This window comes from Orycteropus afer, unplaced genomic scaffold (assembly GCF_000298275.1).
Source record: "Orycteropus afer afer isolate SDZICR_OR568_19922 unplaced genomic scaffold, OryAfe1.0 scaffold00293, whole genome shotgun sequence".
NCBI lineage: Eukaryota > Metazoa > Chordata > Mammalia > Tubulidentata > Orycteropodidae > Orycteropus > Orycteropus afer.
In genome coordinates this window covers 3732189-3750058 of record NW_006921880.1, presented here as the reverse complement: position 1 = coordinate 3750058, position 17870 = coordinate 3732189, and the positions used below count along the sequence as shown (strand labels likewise).

The 17870-nt window shown below is 39.7% G+C and overlaps 1 protein-coding gene across 1 annotated transcript in view; it reads right to left on the bottom strand.

Annotated features, from left to right (window-relative positions):
* The window catches only part of PLCE1 (phospholipase C epsilon 1), a 363784-nt gene that overhangs the window by 70133 nt on the left and 275781 nt on the right, over positions 1–17870 (bottom strand). Inside the window, exons 7-10 of the mRNA XM_007951283.2 lie at positions 11883–12558; positions 6005–6187; positions 1375–1492; positions 271–427 (exon numbers count right to left, since the gene is read on the bottom strand). Of these exons, the coding sequence (XP_007949474.1) occupies positions 271–427; positions 1375–1492; positions 6005–6187; positions 11883–12558 (1134 nt within the window). The remainder of the gene's footprint in view (positions 1–270; positions 428–1374; positions 1493–6004; positions 6188–11882; positions 12559–17870) is intronic.

Sequence of the window (17870 nt, the reverse complement as noted above, 5' to 3'; positions counted from 1 at the left end):
TGACGGCACTTAACAACAACAACAACAACAACTGACCTTTGAAGGACTAGTTTCTCAAATAACTAGGAGCGATTACAGCTATTGGTATTAGTGTAGGGTTACAAGAAGGTGGGAGTATAAAACTAGGAAAATTAGGAGCACTGAATTTTCTTTTACATTTCAATGTAAAGTCAAATTTAGAGATAGTGTTCTGTAGGCAATTAGAGTATGCCCTTGCACATGTCGTCAGTGATATGAGGGCTCCTCTCTTTTATCATGTTCAGGCCCCACCTGGACAGGCTCTTGTTTGAAGAAGACAGCACAGGGGAGGACACTGGCCTGATGGGGGATGATGTCCCGGCAGCCAAGTTAGGGGTCCCAGCTGTGGTCAAAGAGTGGGCTCTTCTGGAAGGGAGAGGATTAGGAGGGCTGGTTATGGTATTTGCCTCTGTGAAGATGAAAGACAGAAGACAGACAATGACTCAGATTATATTTTCCTTTAGAAATAGATAAAAACCAAAGAGGCCTGTAAATATCTGAGCAAATCTATGCAGCCAATTTCTAAACAAGGGGCACTGAGATAGTTTGATGAATAGACTCATCTGGTGGGCTCTCAATCTGGCTATACATTAGATCATCTGGGGGGCTTACATATATATATCTACATGTCTAGGTCCCAGCCAGAGAGATTCTGATTCAATTAATCTGGGTGTGCCAGGGCATGCATATATATATATATATATTTTAGTGAAAGTATAATAGCCAAAGATACACCACTTCAATAATTTCTACATGTATATTTCTGTGACATTGATTACATTTGTCATTCTTGCTATCCTTCAGATTATTCCACCACCATTATCTTAAATTCACTGCCCCCTAAACTTCCCATCTAACCTTGCAATTTGTCATTGTCATTTTTATCTCATATAGATAATTATTTACAAGAGTATAGTCCTCAAAGCAATTTACTAATTAAGGTAAGCATTTTGTTGTTCAAAACAGACTGCTGGGAATAGTTTTGGTTAAAGTCTTAAAGTTAAAAGATTATCCATATATACATATATTTTTTAAAACAAGCTCAAATATCCAGGTAGGGTTTAGAATCACTAGCCTAATTCATTAAATTGTATGCTGTATGCTTAATACTGAAAAGTAATAACAAACAAGTTAGTTAATGAGAATTTTCTTCCAAGTACACTATACTTTCAAAACTACTTCTTGGGTTTCATCATCTGGTTAAAAAAACAAAGGTAAGTATACTTAACCCAATAAAGAGTTTTATTACAAGTACCCACAATACTCAAATCACAATGTAAAACCAGATGTATATTTTCCCCCCACAAAATTAAAACAAAACAAAACAAAATCCCAGATCTGAAAATGCTGCTTTACCTGATTCTTCTTGTTCATTAACATCTTGAGGATCAGAACCACTCCGGCTTCGACACTCTTTGTATGTTTTGGCCTTTCGGGTCACCATCTCATCGTCAGTTGCCTCTCCACTCTCACCCTAAGAATAGAAAACTAGGAACTTTTTATTTCTCTCCCATCACTGCTTTGGTTTAAGCAATTCTCAATGTCCTGACCTACTCGCCTTTACCACTGCCCCCACTTGGTGAAAGTGGTAAAAACCTACATTAAGACTGACAAAGCATTCTCCTGTTACATTATCTCCTTTGCTCTTCACTATGAGGCAGTGTTCCTCAGGGGAGAGAAACAGAACAGGGAAGGGATAGAACCTCTGGAATCTCTGTGTAGACACAGAATTATGAAGCAAGTAAAGCTCAACTTTAGCATTAACAATCTCCCACATGCGAAGGGTGGGACTCTTTCTAGATCAATGAAGCAAAATCCCATCGCTTTATCTGGGCTCACATGATAATATAATTTAAACTATTTTCTATATATAGCATTTTGGCCCACTAGCATCTTCATAAGAAGCTCTGGTGACGTAGTGCCTAAGGCATTTGACTGCTAACCAGAAGGTTTGTGGTTCAAACTCATCAGCCACTCCATGGAAGGAAGACTGGGAAATCTCCTTCCATAAAGACTTACTACCTTGGAAACCCAAAGGGGGTCACTATGAGTTGGAATTGACTCGAGGGCAGTGAGTGCGTATATTCGTAATCTGGTATCTTTCTAGCCTTCCTTGCCCACCTCAGGAGCCATTCTCCAACCACTCAGAACATTTGCTTCCCTGGACAAGTCAAGTCCTTCATGCCTTCATGCCGCCATGTTGTCTCCTCTGCAGGAATGCTTTCCCATTCTTGTCTGCCTGGTAAACTCCTAGACATCCTTCAAGATCCATCAATTAACTGCCCTGTGAAGTCTCCCCGACCACCTTCTTACCCTTTTATTTTTCTTCTTTCGGCTCCTGTAGCACTTTGCAGACAGATTCAACAAAGACTCTTATTTAGATATCTTTGTATTTGTTTACATGTCTGCATCTCTCTAGGAACCCTGTCTTTTTCCTTGAGTTGATTCAGTTCCCAGCACCCAGGAAGTACTTGGTAAGCTCTTGTATTATACTTGTTTTATACCCAGTCTTGTCCCCAACCCAAATGACCTGAATTAGCTTATGAAGATGTAGACAGGCCCAGAAAATTGAGTTTTATACTTAATGATGTAGGAGTTTCAGAGCAGCTTTAAGGGTAGCCCAGAAGGCAAGCCAGGCATGGGGGTTTTGGAGCAGCTTTAAGGGCAGCCTGGAAGTGAGTGGAGTGATTTGGAACAGCTAAGAGAGATGAACTTGTCTGTCAGTTTGTCATCCTATGGTGGCTTATGTGTTGCTATGAGCCTGGAGGCTGTGCCACTGGTGTTGCAAATGCCAGCAGGGTTACCTTTGGTGGACAGGTTTCAGCGGAGCTTCCAGACTAGGACAGACTAGGAAGAAGGAACAGGCCATCCACTTCGCAAAGAATTGGCCAATGAAAACCTTATGATTAGCAGTGAAACACTGTCTGACACATTACTGGAAACTTTATGAATAGCCCTGAAACATTGTCTGATATAGTGCCAGAAGATGAGCCCCTCAGGTAGGAAAGCGCTCAAATACGACTGGGGAAAAGCTGCCTCCTCAGAGTAGAGCTGATATGGATAGAGTAATGCTTTTGGGATCTCTAATTGCTGATGTGGCACTTCTCAAGATGAGAAGAAATAGCTGCAAACATCCATTAATAATCTGAACACGGGATGTACAAAGTATGAATCTAGGAAAATTGGAAGTTATCAAAAATGAAATGGAATGCATAAAGATCGAGATCCTAGGCATTAGTGAGCTGAAATGGACTGTTTTGGCCATTCTGAATCAGACAACCATATGATCTACTAGGCCAAGAATGAAAAATTGAAGAAGAATGGCATGACATTCATCATCACAAAGAATGCTTCAAGATCTGTCCAGAAGTACAATGCTGTCAGTGATGGGGTAATATCCATATGTCTACAAGAAAGACCAGTTAATACTACTATCATTCAAATTTATGTACCAACTACCAAAACCGAAGATGAGGAAATTGAGAATTTTACCATCTTCTGCAGTCTGAAATTGATCGAACATGTAATTAAAATGTGTTGCTTATCACTGGTGATTGGAATGTAAAAGTTGGAAACAAAGAAGAATCACCGGAAGTTGGAAAATATGGCCGTGGTGATAGGAATAACACTGGAGATCGCATGATAGAATTTTGCAAGACCAACAACTTTTTCATTGCAAATACACATTTTCAACAACACAAATGGTGGCTATACATGTGGACTTCATCACATGGAGTACAAAGGAATCAGAATGACTACAGCTGTGCAAGAGGTGATGGAGAAGCTCAATAGCTTCAGCCAAAACAAGACAAGGAGCTGATTGTGGAACAGACCATCAACTGCTTATATGCAAGTTCAAGTTGAAGTTGAAGACAATTAAAACAAGTCCACAAGAGTCAAAATATGACCTTGAATATATCCCTCCTGAATTTAGAGACTATCTAAAGATAGACTTCATGCATTGAGCACCAATGACTGAAAACCAAAGGAATTGTGGGATGACATCAAGAACATCATCCATGAAGAAAGCAAAAGGTCACTAAAAAGACAAGAAAGGAAGAAAAGACCAAAATAGATGTCAGGATAGACTCTGAAATTTGCCCTTGAACAGAGAGTAGCTAAAGCAAATGGAAGAAATAACAAGACAAAAGAGCTGAACAGAAGATTTCAAAGAGCAGCTCAAGAAGACAAAGTCAATTACTATAATGAAATGTGCAAAGACATGGAATTAGAAAGCCAAAAGGGAAGAACATGCTTGGAACTGCTCAAGCTGAAAGAACTGAAGAAAAAATATAGGCTTTGAGTTACAGTATTGAAAGATTCTATGGGCGGTATATTGAATGATGCAAGAAACATCAAAAGAAGATGGGAGGAATATAGAGAGTAACTGTACCAAAAAGAATTGGTTGATTTTCTTCCATTTCAGGAGTGGCATATAATCAAGAACCAATGGTATTGAAGGAAGAAGTCAAGGCTGCACTGAAGGAATTGGTGGAACACAAGGCTCCAGGAATTGACGGAATACCCACTGAGATGTTTCAACAAAGGGATGCCACGCTGGAGGCACTCACTCAGCTCTGCCAAGAGATTTGAAAGACAGTTACCTGAACAGCTGACTGGAAGAGATCCATATTTTTACCCATTCCAAGGAAAGGTGATCCCACAGACTGTGGAAATTAATGAACAATATCAATAATATGATATGCAAGTAAAATCTTACTGAAGATAATTCAAAAACAGCTGCAGCAGTAGATTGACAGAGGACTTCCAGAAATGCAGGCTGGATTCAGAAGAGGACATGGAACAAGGGATATCATTGCTGATGTCAGATGGATCTTGGATGAAAGCAAGGAATACCAGAAAGATGTTTACTTATGTTTTATTGACTATGCAAAAGCATTCGATTGTATGGATCATAACAAATTATGGATAACATGGAGAAGAATGGGAATTTCAGAACACTTAATTGTACTCATGTACCTGTACACAGACCAGGGGCCTGTCATTTGAACAGAACAAGGAGATACTGAATGGTTTAAAATCAGGAAGAGAGTGCATCAGGATTGTATCCTTTCACCATACTTCAATCTGTATGGTGAGCAAATAATCTGAGAAACTGGATTATATGAAGAACGTGGCATCAGGATTGGAGGAAGGCTCATTAACAACCTGTGATTCTCAGATGACACAACTTTGCTTGGTGAAAGTAGGATGACGTGAAGCACTTACTGATGAAGACTGAAGACTACACCCTTCAATATAGATTACACCTCAATATAAAGGAAGCAAAAATTCTCACAACTGGACAAATAAGCAGCATCACAATAAACAGAGAAAAGACTGAAGTTGTCAAAGACTTCATATTATTTAGTTCTATAATCAACAGCAATGGAAGCAGCAGTCAAGACATCAGATGACGTATTGCATTAGGCAAATCTGTTGCAAAAGAGTGCTGAAGAGCAAAGATGTCTTCTTGAAGACCAAGGTCTGCCTAATCCAAGACATGATATTTTCAATTGCCTCTTCTGCATGTGAGAGCTGGACAGTGAATACTCTGTCCAGCTGAAGTAGAGTTAATGCTTTTGAGTTGTGGTGCTGGTGAAGAATGCTGAGAGTATCATGGACTGCTAAAAGAACTAACAAATCTGTCCTGAAAGAAGTGCAGCTGGAATGCTCCTTGGAAGCGAGAATGGCCAGACTTCATCTCACCTACTTTGGTCATGTTGTCAGAAGGAACCATTCCTGGAGAAGGATATCATGCTTGGAAAGGTGGAGGGTCAACAAAAAAGGGAAGGCCCTCAAAAAGATGGATTGACACAGTGGCTACAATGATGTGCTCAGGTATAGCAAGGATTTTGAGAATGGCACAGAACTGGGCAGTGTTTCATTCTGTTGTACATGAGGTTGCTATGAGTTGGAGACAACTGGACGGCATGTAACAACAACAACAACAACAATAATACTTAATAAAAATAGAATACTCTACCCTCATGAGAATTTTCTTCTTTTTCTTGGTGGTGCTTATGCCCAGGGTGTTGTTTCTCTGCATATTGGGCTTCTCAGCACTCTTGGCCGATGTCCCAGGGCTGGGGTTTCGAGTACTCCATCGTCTGCCTCCAAATAACTCCACAGCATGAGCCAAAGTTGGGCCTTCATAACGTCCATCCTCCTATAAAAAAATCACATGCTGAACACATAAAGGAGCAGCAAGTAATGGGGAATTAAATACATTAATGGCTTCTAGTAAATTCCCAGGGGTGAAAAGCACAAGTAGCCCCAGAAGAATAATGATCTGGCCACCCAAGTGGCTGTTTTCTAACTCCTGGGACTCTGTTAGGGATTTCATCCCATCTCTGTTGTCCTGATCACATCCCTACTGAGTTCCAGTGATATGCTTTCACAAGGCCACATTCAATTATGATTTAAAAAATAATTTCCCCTTCATAGTTTCAGAAGGTATGTTCCAGAACTCCCACTGTAGGAGAATTCATTAAGACTTTGCAAATTAGAGCTTTGGAGGACTTGTGTGTGTGTGTGTGTGTGTGAATCTATTTAAGTAAAATCAAGTTCAGTTGTCTGTTTTTGCATCACCGAGGGTAAATTTTCACCTAAGCTTGGGAATATGAATACAATGTATGTGGCATATATGAGATTTACTGTGGAAGACCCTGGGGAATATCTCAAATACTCGGGCTTTCATCCTCTAGAGTGGCTGAAATCCAGTGATAGAGAGCCCATGGAACTCAGAATCCCATGCACATTGTGATTCTGTGAAGAGCGAAAATACACCCAAAGGGCAGGCAATGGTTTAGCCGCTTCTCACTTGGCAACTCTGTGCAACATGCTTTAAGTGAGCAGCAGCAATAATTTATTGATTTGACAATGATTAATGATTCTCCCCATAAATCTGGAAAGCCAGTTAATAAAACCACAAAACGTTGCAAATGAATTAAATGTTGTATAAAACAGGCCTAATTTCCATGTACTATCTTTACTCTGAAAACTTGAAGGCTATCCTTCCTTTGTAGTTCCAATGAAGTGCTTATAAATATATTTTGTTTTATTACCAACAATATGTGAATAATAAGCAGACTTTTTTCAGTGTGTGCTTGCTCCTTCATCCTAATGGTCGGTGCCATTCTGATTTTATGACTTGAGATTTGTGAACTCCCATTTCCTACATCCTGTTCTGGATCCCAGGATCCTGAATAACTTGGGTACTTGACTGGGAAATTTGGGGTAACCTTTGGCAGTGGACATCTGTGATTTATGCCTGTCCATTTTCGGTGTCCTCCTTCTCTTTCCTTTACCTATCTCTTTTCCATTGGTGGGTCTGTCAATTACAGGGACCAATAATTTGCATATGACACAAATAAGCCACTCAGAATTTCCCTCTCAGGAAGAGGAATCTTCTATGTAGTGACACAGGGAATGAAAATGGTTGGAGATCATTCCTCCTGATGCAGGTCTGCTGAACAGAATCTCTGGTAACAAGACTAAGAGTGACTCCAAACTGCAGTAAACATTTTATGACATAAGTTGGCAATTAGATTTTAACTATGTCATTGAATAATGTAGACTCAATCTGAAAAAATTTGTAAATTTTGTATCTATGGATTTTAATCAATATATCTTAGAAATTTGACCCATTACAATTATAGATAAAAGAATCAGCACCATTAACCTCCACTGCTTTGGTTTTCATAAATTCAGATCATCCTAACAGAGGCCATATTGACTCTTATCAAAGAGAAAAATGAATAACAAATATCTTACTTTGATCTTAAGGTTTTCTTATGCACAAAAGCAAATATTCACTGTAAAGAAATTCCTGACCAAAACCAATCCTGCCAATGGCTTTTCTTTCACCCAAGTTGCTAATTTGTTCTTTCTTGTTTGAATCCAGGTTTACTAAATTTGAATTTCAAAACGTATGGCTGAAGGTGGGATGTCAGGCAGAGAATGCCTGTGACCTGTTATCAGTAGATGTCAGTAAAAGGGGTTGTGCAAAGTTCAATCATGTTAAGATTAGCTCATGGTTGATCTTCTATTCTCTTCTTCTCTTTATAAACTTCATTGTAACCCAAAACTTCTGAGCCATTTGCTTTCTTCTGGAATCAGCATGGTCTCCTTATGTGCATATAGAACAACTGCTCAGAATGAACTTTATGTTTCGATTTCTTTTAGTTTTGATTAATTTTTCTTTTGTTGTTCTTGAGAATATTCACAGGACTACATACACTAGTTCAACAATTTCTACATGTACAAAGTTCAGTGACACTGATCGCATTCTTCAAGTTCTGCATCTATTCTCATCCTTTGTTGAGTTGTTGCTCCTCCATTAACATAAATTCACTGCCCCCTAAAATTTCCATCTAATCTTTCAAGTTGATATTGTCTCTTTGATCCCGTATAGATAGTTCTTATGAGTTTTGATTATTTTTAATAGCCTTAATGTTTAGGCCAGGAAAAAGCAGGATGGTAATTTTTAGTAATAACTAAAATGGAGGCTTTCTGGGAATGAAAACATGTTTTGAATCTTTCTTTTGTTTTATATCACAGTAAGATTTGGATGAGTGGAAGATAAGCCTTTTTTTTTTTTTAAATTGTGCTTTGGGTGCAAATTTACAAAGCAGATTTGTTTTACATTCAACAGTTCATGCACATTTGATTTCACAGCTAATTACCATCCCAACCATAAAAAACACTCCTCCCCCTCCTCCCTGTGACTACCCCCTCCCTGTGCCCTTCTTATTGATGTATTCCTGTCTGTCCAGCTTTCCCTCTATGTGAATGCTGCCCCTCTGATGTCTCCTGGCTGATTGATCGAAGGGGTGCATCTCCTTAGAGTAGGGGTGCATCTCCCTAGGGTAGCTGTTCTGTATGTAGGTCTTTATACTATTGGGCTGAGAGCCAATCCACAGAAGTGAATCAATTTATAGGCTGGAAGGATAACCGGGGCCATCGCCTTGGGGGGAGCTCTGGTAGCGTAGTGCCTTAAGGCACTTGACTGCTAACCAGAAGACTGGCAGTTCAAACCCACCAGGCACTCCTCGGAAGGAAGATGGGGCAATCTACTTCTGTAGTGACACTGCCTTGGAAGCCCAAGGAGGGGTCGCTATGAGTTGGGGCCGACTCGATGGCACATAACAACAACAACAACAACAACAACAACATAGCCTTGGGAGTTCCACTAGTTTCTATCTGACCAGTAATTCTGGTCATTTTTGTGTTTTTGAATTTTGTTCCATATTTTCCTTCCCACTCTGTTCAAGGATCTCCAATTTTGTTCTCTTTCTGAGCGGTTGGCATTGGTAGCCAGCACCATCTGGTCTCAGGGTCATGAAGGCTGAGGTACTCGTTCCCCATCATATCTTTGACTAATTATTTCCAGATGACTTTGATTTTCTTCACTCTTCTTTGCTCCAGATGAGAGAAAAGCAATAGTTGCATCTTAGGTGGCTGTTTGAAAGCTTTTAAGATCCCAGTAGCTGAGAAGCTACTCCAACACTGTCCTCTGTTATTTCTGTAATGAGATACCCTTTTTTTCATGTGGGAGAATAACTTTTGTGAGTCTCAGTTTTAGGAAAGAGTTCGCTTGGAAGTTGAAGTTTGGGAAAATGATTCCCTAAAAAATATCCATGTCTGCAGCTGGGTAAGATCGAAACTCGTGCCTGTCTTCTTCAGGTCACATCCACTCTCTCTCTCAGCAGCACCTCTTACTTCTGCTATTCGTGGTGTTGACTGGTGGCTCCTTCAGCAAAAACTGAAGGTTGCCCAGGCAAATGAAAAAACAAATACACCTTATGTGTAAATGCAGTTACTATGCTATATGCCTGAGAAGAAACAAAGGAGCAAATGAAGTACATAGGCTTTATGACAGTGCGTGTGATGGAGCCCAAAGACTTTCCAAGTTTGATGGATTTCATAGTTCTGGGAGACTGAGCAATGACTGTACTTAAAAACCAGCATTTATAATGGCTCCTGAAGACCTTTTTTCCAAGTGGGCAAGTGAACTGAATGCTCCCTGTGAGTAGAGAGGAAGCAGGTCTTTTGGTCTTCATGTCAGATGAGTTAACTAAAACTGGCTTCATACTGTGTAGCATTGGGATTATTGTGCACACAGCCCTACCTGCTCATTAATTAATCCAATAGTTAATTAGGTTAGTTAATTATTCAGGATATGATCTCTATTCGTAAGCAATGCATGGGTATGAGAAGAGAAGAAAGTGGGCACTTTCCCAGAAATATATATATTTTTAATTGTAAGAAACATGACAGAAAAAAAAAGAACAGTAAAAAAGTACATAAATCAGCTATTTGAGTTATAAAAGTCCTATTGCTATTTGTTGTGTGACATTAGTAAAAAAGATCATTTGTTTTCCATCAAGCCAGAAAAGCATAACAAAGAAAAACTAAAGATTTTGATACAACTCATTTGATGATGCCATCTCAAAATCATCTCGTGGTGAGGCCTGTGACTCAATTTCCCAACAATCCACGCCCACCTTCCTCCATAAACACACTAGTGCCTCTTCTAACCATCTCCATCAGAACAGTCCTGTCTACCATGGAGTGTTAAAATAACTGCTAATTTAGAGCTTATGAGAAACTTACCCTTTAAGCAGACCAAACAAACAAACAAACAAACAAACAAACAAAAAAACAAAAAACTCACTGCCGTGAGCCGATCCCAACTCATAGTGACCCCTCCCTTGGGTTTCCGAGGTGGTATCTCTACAGAAGTAGATTGCCAAATCTTCCTTCTGAGGAGTGGCTGGTGGGTTTGAACAGCCAGCCTTCTGGTTAGGCAACTGTGAGAAAATGCCCCCTAAAGGCTCTGGAAGGTGCTCTGTTGGTGCAATGGTTAAAGCATTCTACAGATAACCAGAAAGTTGGCAATTAGAACTCACTAGCTGCTCTGTGGTAGAAAGATGAAGTGGTCTGCCTCTGTAAAGATTTACAGCCTTGGAAACTCTATTGGGCAGTTCTACTCTGTCTTATAGGGTCACTATAAGTTGGAATCAACTTGATAGCAGTGGGTTTGGTTTGGTTTGGTTTAAGGGCTGCTGCCATTAAAAACCTGGTTAGGAAAGACTCAATGTATGAGTATCCCATATTTGGGAAAGTTTCTTTTAACCTCACTCTATATTTTTGTATCAGTAGTAGTAGTCCTGCAATTAGGCAGTTATACACAGTAAGTTAAACAACTCCCCAAGAATCACTTTGCATGTTAGGTGATGAACCAGGATTTCAATTTCTAAAGTATCAGCTAGTTACTAACTAATAACAAAAGCATTCATATCACAATGCTTTCATGTTGAAACCTTAATTAAATCAAAATGCTTATTCTTTCCAGATGTGAATACAATGACCAGAGTCTCTCTTTTCAGACATAATAATGATAGCACCTACAAAGAGCCAGGGGAGCTCTGGTAGCATAGTGCCTAAGGCACTTGACTGCTAACCAGAAGGCTGGCAGTTCAAACCCACCAGCCACTCCTTGGAAGGAAGGTTGGGAAATCTACTTCCGTAGTGACACTGTCTCGGAAACTGAAGGAGAAGTCACTATGAGTTGGGTCCGACTCGATGGCACATAACAACAACAAGAGCCAGATATGTCATGCATATTAACTCATATAATCTTCATAGTCACCCACTGAATAGGTACCATTAGTTGTATGTAAAATATAAAATGGTTATTTTTATAGATAAGGAAACTGAGGCACCGAGTGGTGAAGTAGAAGCTGCCCAAGGTCACATGTAAGCAGTAAAGTTGAGAGCATGAAGCCAGGCGGTCTGGGTGCAGAGTGTGTGCTCTGGAGAGTTAGGCTGCTGAGTAAAGGTGATACTGCACCCCTTACCTGATAGAGGCTGACGTACTGCTTCCGCAGCCACTGCTGTCTCTGGTCAGGGAAACTCCTCATCTTTCTCACGGCTCTAGTGAGTGCCAACAATCCACTGAAGAGCATTTTGGCCGTGTGCTTTGGTGCCACAAAGTGCAGTAATCTATTGTCTGTGGTCTGAAGCCCATATAGCAGCGTCACACCAGTCTCTGAGAGAAACATGCTACCCAGTTTGTTCTGAACACACACAGTGTGTATATCAATGCCAGGGTGTCCCATGTACACAGCCTTTGCAGAAAACAAATCCAAGACCCCCTCCGCCAGTCCGCTTACTCCAGCATTGCCTAGTAATGGGAATTTGCCAGGTTCGGCTGTGTTACTCAGTACCCCAAGTTTGGCTTTAGCGCTGGCTGGGTAGGCAGTAGTGGGCTTTATCCAGGTCAAGGTGCTATTGTCAGGCTGAAGCTGGAGGAAGCAGCGGGCAGAGAGGTGGGTGTCCTGGTCATAGTGGATGACCGTGGCTCCTTGCAGCAGGAACTGATGCACATCAGCTTGGATGGATAGCACGTACCAGGGGATGAGCTCCGTGCCATGATCAAAGGCCTTCTGGGGCTCTTCTGCTCCATATGGGTCCCATTCTTTGGACTGTTCAAAGATGTCATTTTCTGAATCCAACAAGTCTCCAATTATAAATCTGATGGAAAGAGACACAAATTTAGTCTATCCCATACTCAGAAGCAAGAGCAACTAATAGTCTGTCACTAAAACTGGGCATCATTTTTTTTTCTTGTAAATCCTACTCTGAATTCAAATTAACATAGGAAATATATCAATGCTAAAGTTGCAGAGTAATTAAAATATTTATTGTGATAAAATATATATAACAAAACCTTTGCCACTTCAATCATCCTTTGTATATAATTCCATAACATTAATTTCATTCACTATGTTGTAACACCACTATCCACTTCAGAGTCATATTTTATAAGGGTATTCTAAATCTTTAGAAATTAGCACTGTGTCCACTATAGGTATAAGGAAAGGAATTACTAGATCAGTTATTATATAGTAGTAATAAATTTCATCATTTATTAGTTTTCTTCTTGTGTCAGGGACTTTACATAAATTTATAGTACTTTACATTTTTGCACTTAATCTGACCTGTGAGGTAAGTTTTATTCTTCTTCTTTATCTATGAGCAAACTGAAGTTCAGAAAGAAGTAACTTCCTCAAGGTTACTCAACTCAGAAAAGGCCTTGCCAACATGTCCTGGTTATCTGACTGTGAGGCTTGGGGTCTTCTTCATCACTATCTTCCAGTTAAATCATAAACAAAAGGCTCGATATGTTGGGGCTAAAACAGGCGAAAGCGAGATTTAATAGGCTGGCCCTAGAAGTACCTATGTAAATAATGATGAAGTGGCCAGTTCAAAGACATTCATTTGCACATATGGTCATGGTGTCCAGAGAAGCAAGAACAACTCACCTTGACTTGACCTTGACTCTGTGTGTGTGTGTATACACATCAGGGAGATGTCTGCTTGGAAAATTTAGCAGTTCCCTCCCCTGGGTCAGGAATCTGGATTACCAAGGCCGAGAGGGTCTTGGAAGAAGGCAAGAAAGAGAAATGGTGTTTCCCATATCCCATTTAATTTTGGTTCTGAGCTAAATGAAACATTTTCCAGTGAAAAACTACCAGCATTATGAAAAAGCATTTCTGGGAAGAAAAATTACAAGGCTTTTCTGGAGTCTGTTGCTGCTGTTCAGAGATAATGAAAGATGGGAGGGAGGGCGCTTTCTTGGTGTCAGTTTCTATTTTGTGGCACCAAAGAACTGATGCCAGACGTTAATGACTCCATTCAAAAGTACTAGTCCAGGGATTAATGTCTAAAATGAAATTGACAATTGCTTGAAATAAGTTCACCGCAAACAGAAAATATAATGAATTTTATGCATGTAAAATACTATACATGTATGTGTCTGATTTTCTCAGAAGACAAATTTCTGGGGGTTTACAAGAAGGAATAAGGTGGAACTTGAACAGTTATTTAGGAATCAAACAATGTTCACCAAAGATCAAATGTGGTTTACCAGTGAAGAAACTAAGGAAAGGACCAAGGTGTGAAAATAGGAGGAGGGTGTTTATCCTAACCCTGAAGGGGTTCTGCAGCATCCTTGAGTTAGAAGCCGTAAATGGGACAGATCATACTTTTCTAATACAGTGAAACTTGTGAGAGCTGCAACTTGGAGGGACTACCCTCTTTTTCTGAGTCTTGCAAGTTTTCCACCTTTGACAGATTTCTGCCTTATCCAAGTTCCAGCTTTCATAGATTTTACTGTATTTTCTAATGAAAATCTTATATTAGGCAAAAAGTGGGATACGTGTGTGTGCACCTGGTTATATATTTTCTTTATAACACTTAATGTTGTTAGGTGCTGTCGAGTCAGTTCCAACTCCTTGCTACCCTATGTACAACAGAAGGAAACACTGCCTGGTTCCGTGCCATCCTCATAATTGTTGTTATGTTAGAGCCCCATTGTTGCAGCCACTGTGTCATTCAAAAGTTGATTACTTCCTACAAATTGAACATGATTACTTGAAAATGAATAAAGATAAAGAAGCTTAAATCCAATCTTTTCATACTAAAAGAAATCCACACCTTTTATAAAGGACTTGCTGCAGCTGTTTCCATAACAAAATCCAGTGTTTTAAACCACTTCTGGCAAATTCTTGCTTTTAATTAACCTATCACCTTCCTCAACTACTTTAACTGCTGCTAGTGGGTTTTCTGGCCAGAGTAGTCAAGAGGTTTGGGAATTCTAAGAGTATCCTTCAGGTTAAACCCACTGCGATCGAGTCAATTCCAACTCATGGTGACCCCCATTGGGTTTCCAAGATGGTAAATCTTTACAGAAGTAGCTTGCCCCAGCTACCTTCAGTGGAGCAGCTGGTGGGTTTGAACTGCCAACCTTCTGGTTAGCTGTCAATTGCCTAAGGCACTGTACCACCAGAGCTCCTTATACTTCAGGCTAGGTGAACCAAATGGCCCCAAATTGGCCCTTCTTTCTTTGCTGTAATGTAGAGGGCTGGTGGCTGTCACATGAACAGGGATTTGAGGTTAGTGTTTACTGTAGAGTCCTTGTGGCAGCTACATCAACAAAGGCAGTTTCTATGGGCTTTGGGATCTGGAAATCCCTTTACTACACATGACTGATTTCAATGTGGGGCTCTGGTTCAGGAACAGATTCCCCAGTCCTAGCAGATGGTCCCAGAAATAGTGTTTGCTGCTCTGGTTTCAGTGAATTCTATTAAACATCTCCACACCCATCTTGTGTGTTCAGAAGTTCCTTTCAGAGTAGCAATTACTTGGGGTAAGGAAATTGTTTCTGGTATTTAGGTCATAGTTTCTGCTATTTCAATGGGAGGATTTCAATATGACTTCATAGGTTTTGCGTTTTTTCTTTTTCTTTCTTCCTTTTCAAAGGTTGCTTACGAAAGGGTCTGGAAAATAGGAAATGGGAGCAAATATAGATGAGAAATGATTAGGAAGAGGATAAGAGAACAAACAAAAAATTGTGAATAAAAATATCCTGCAAGGTAATGGGATGGTGCAAGAAATTTAGCACTCAAAGGAACCCAACGGGCAAGGAGAGAATGACGAAAGAAAGCTCAAAGTTTAGGTCTCTGAGGCTCAGAGGTAGCATTTCTGAAAGCATTTTAGAAAAATGACATCTTTAAATAACACATGTGTTCACACAATCACAAAGACACAACCCCAAATGAAGATTCTTATGAAAAAGAACCATATGAAATGATCTAGTTAGGCATTAGCCAAATAAATAACAGACATCTCAATTATCAATCTAACCTTCCTTCCGAGGATTGGCTGGTGGGTTTGAACAGCCAGGCTTCCAGTTAGCAGTCAAATGCCTTAGGCACTATGCCACCAGAGCTCCTGTAAATTATCTATCATTCTAAAATAACAGATGTATCCTCTTATTAGGATTTAAGAAGGGCATTTTGGCCAGATCTTAATATGAGGAAAAGGCATGCCTCTCCTAATTACCTGTTGGACTTTTCTTACAAATTTACTGTGAAACTTGTAGTGAATTATTGTGACTCTTTCCTTTGGCCATTGAGAAGCTCAGAATAAAATCTAGTTACTATACAGGACTGTGTAGTACATAGTTTTCCTGTTTTATTTTTTTCTATCCATAATATACTAGATTATTCATATTTATTCTTATAAGCATCTACAAAATCCTTTGTGGAAGGAAGAAGATATCTATCTACCTGATACCTAAGAGAGAGACAGAAGGATAGAGATAGCTATGGATGAAGGACTTAAATGGTTCTGATGCGCTTCCTGTGTAATGTATTTATTTGTAGATGGTCTTCTTCCTCTATAAAAAAATTAAAACAAAAACAAAAACAGTTGCCATCAAGTTGATTCTACTCTGTGGCAACCCCACGTGTATCCCAGTAGAACTGTGCTCCATAGGGTTTTCAATGGCTGAGTTTTCAGAAGCAGATTGCAAGATCCTTCCTCCAAAGTGCCTCTGTGTGAACTTGAACCTCCAACGTTTGCTTCACCCAGGGTCTCCTCTCCCTCTATAGATTGCCACTGATGTTAGCAACTATTGAGGACCATTTAAAACCAAAGTGCTGGAAATCTTTGAAAGGGGTTGTTAGCGAGGAAACTTTCAGATGATCTCAGATTTGAGAAAAAAAAAATTATAGAAGATATTTGTGAGACATTTGAGATTTAGGGTGGAGACACTGTGGTAAGGGCAGTAACAGTTCATCTGAGCATCTGGGTGTTCCATGGGGGAGTGAGCTAGAAAGTGATGAGGTTTGAAAGAAAGCCCAAACACTTTGGGGGAAATCTGGAATTTAGGTTTACCTTCGTAAAACATAATTGCATTAATAATTAAGACACAAGATGTTCATTTTTGTGTAGCATTTAGCTCTACAACTCCAAAGAATAGTTTGACATTATTTTCTAAAAACACGGTCATCCTTCTAACTATAGGTGCATGCGTGCATACACACACACACACACGAACAATCAGAAAAGGCTTGGTGAAACAAATAGCAATATCTCACAAACACACTCATATGTAAGAACTCCAAGACCATTGCATTACATGAAAGACTACAAATAAATACTTTTGGTGGCAAAGATATCAAAGCCAGTAGACCTAATCATTTGTGATGTCTCTAAAAATTTCCTCTGCCTGGGCTTGGCTATGTCTGGCCTTTTGAAGTTAGGTGTAACCATGAGCAAATGGCCTTGAAGAGATGCAAGGCATGTTCCAAGATCACTGATTACTGCACTTTTCATTTGGATGTGGGCAAGAATGTTTTCATTTGGATGTGGGTAAGAATGTCTATCTAGACTGCAATGCCCTCAACTGTTGAACAGCAACTGTAAGGACAGAACAATTACAAAGTCATAGCTGTCCTGTGTAAGTAGGGCTCAATTTAAAACACTTCACAGAGTAGTATTTCTCAGTGAGGTCCTTGAGCCATCTACTTAGAATGTCTCAGAGGTTGGGGGCAGATGCTAAAATTACTGACTTCTGGGTACCACCCTAGACCCCCTGACTCAGTACCTTTAAGTTTCTTTCCAGCTGTTCTATCTTTCATTGGAAGTGGTGTATTAGAGTCTTCTATTATTACTGTAATGTCTATTTGTCTTTTTGATTCTGTCAAACTCTGATTTATGTATTGCAGGGCTCTTTCATTGGATGCATAGATATTTATTTTAGTTATGTCCTCTTGTTCAACTGATTCTTTAATCATTATGTAATGTCCTTCCTTGTCTCTTATGGTGGTTTTTGTCAATTTTAAAGTCAATTTTATCAGAAATTGATATTGCCACTCCTCCTCTTTTTTGGTTGCCATTTGCTTGATGTACGTTTTTCCAACCTTTGATTTTCAGTCTATTTTTGTCTTTGGCTAAGGTAAGTCTCTTGTAGACAGCAAATTGATGGGTTATATTTT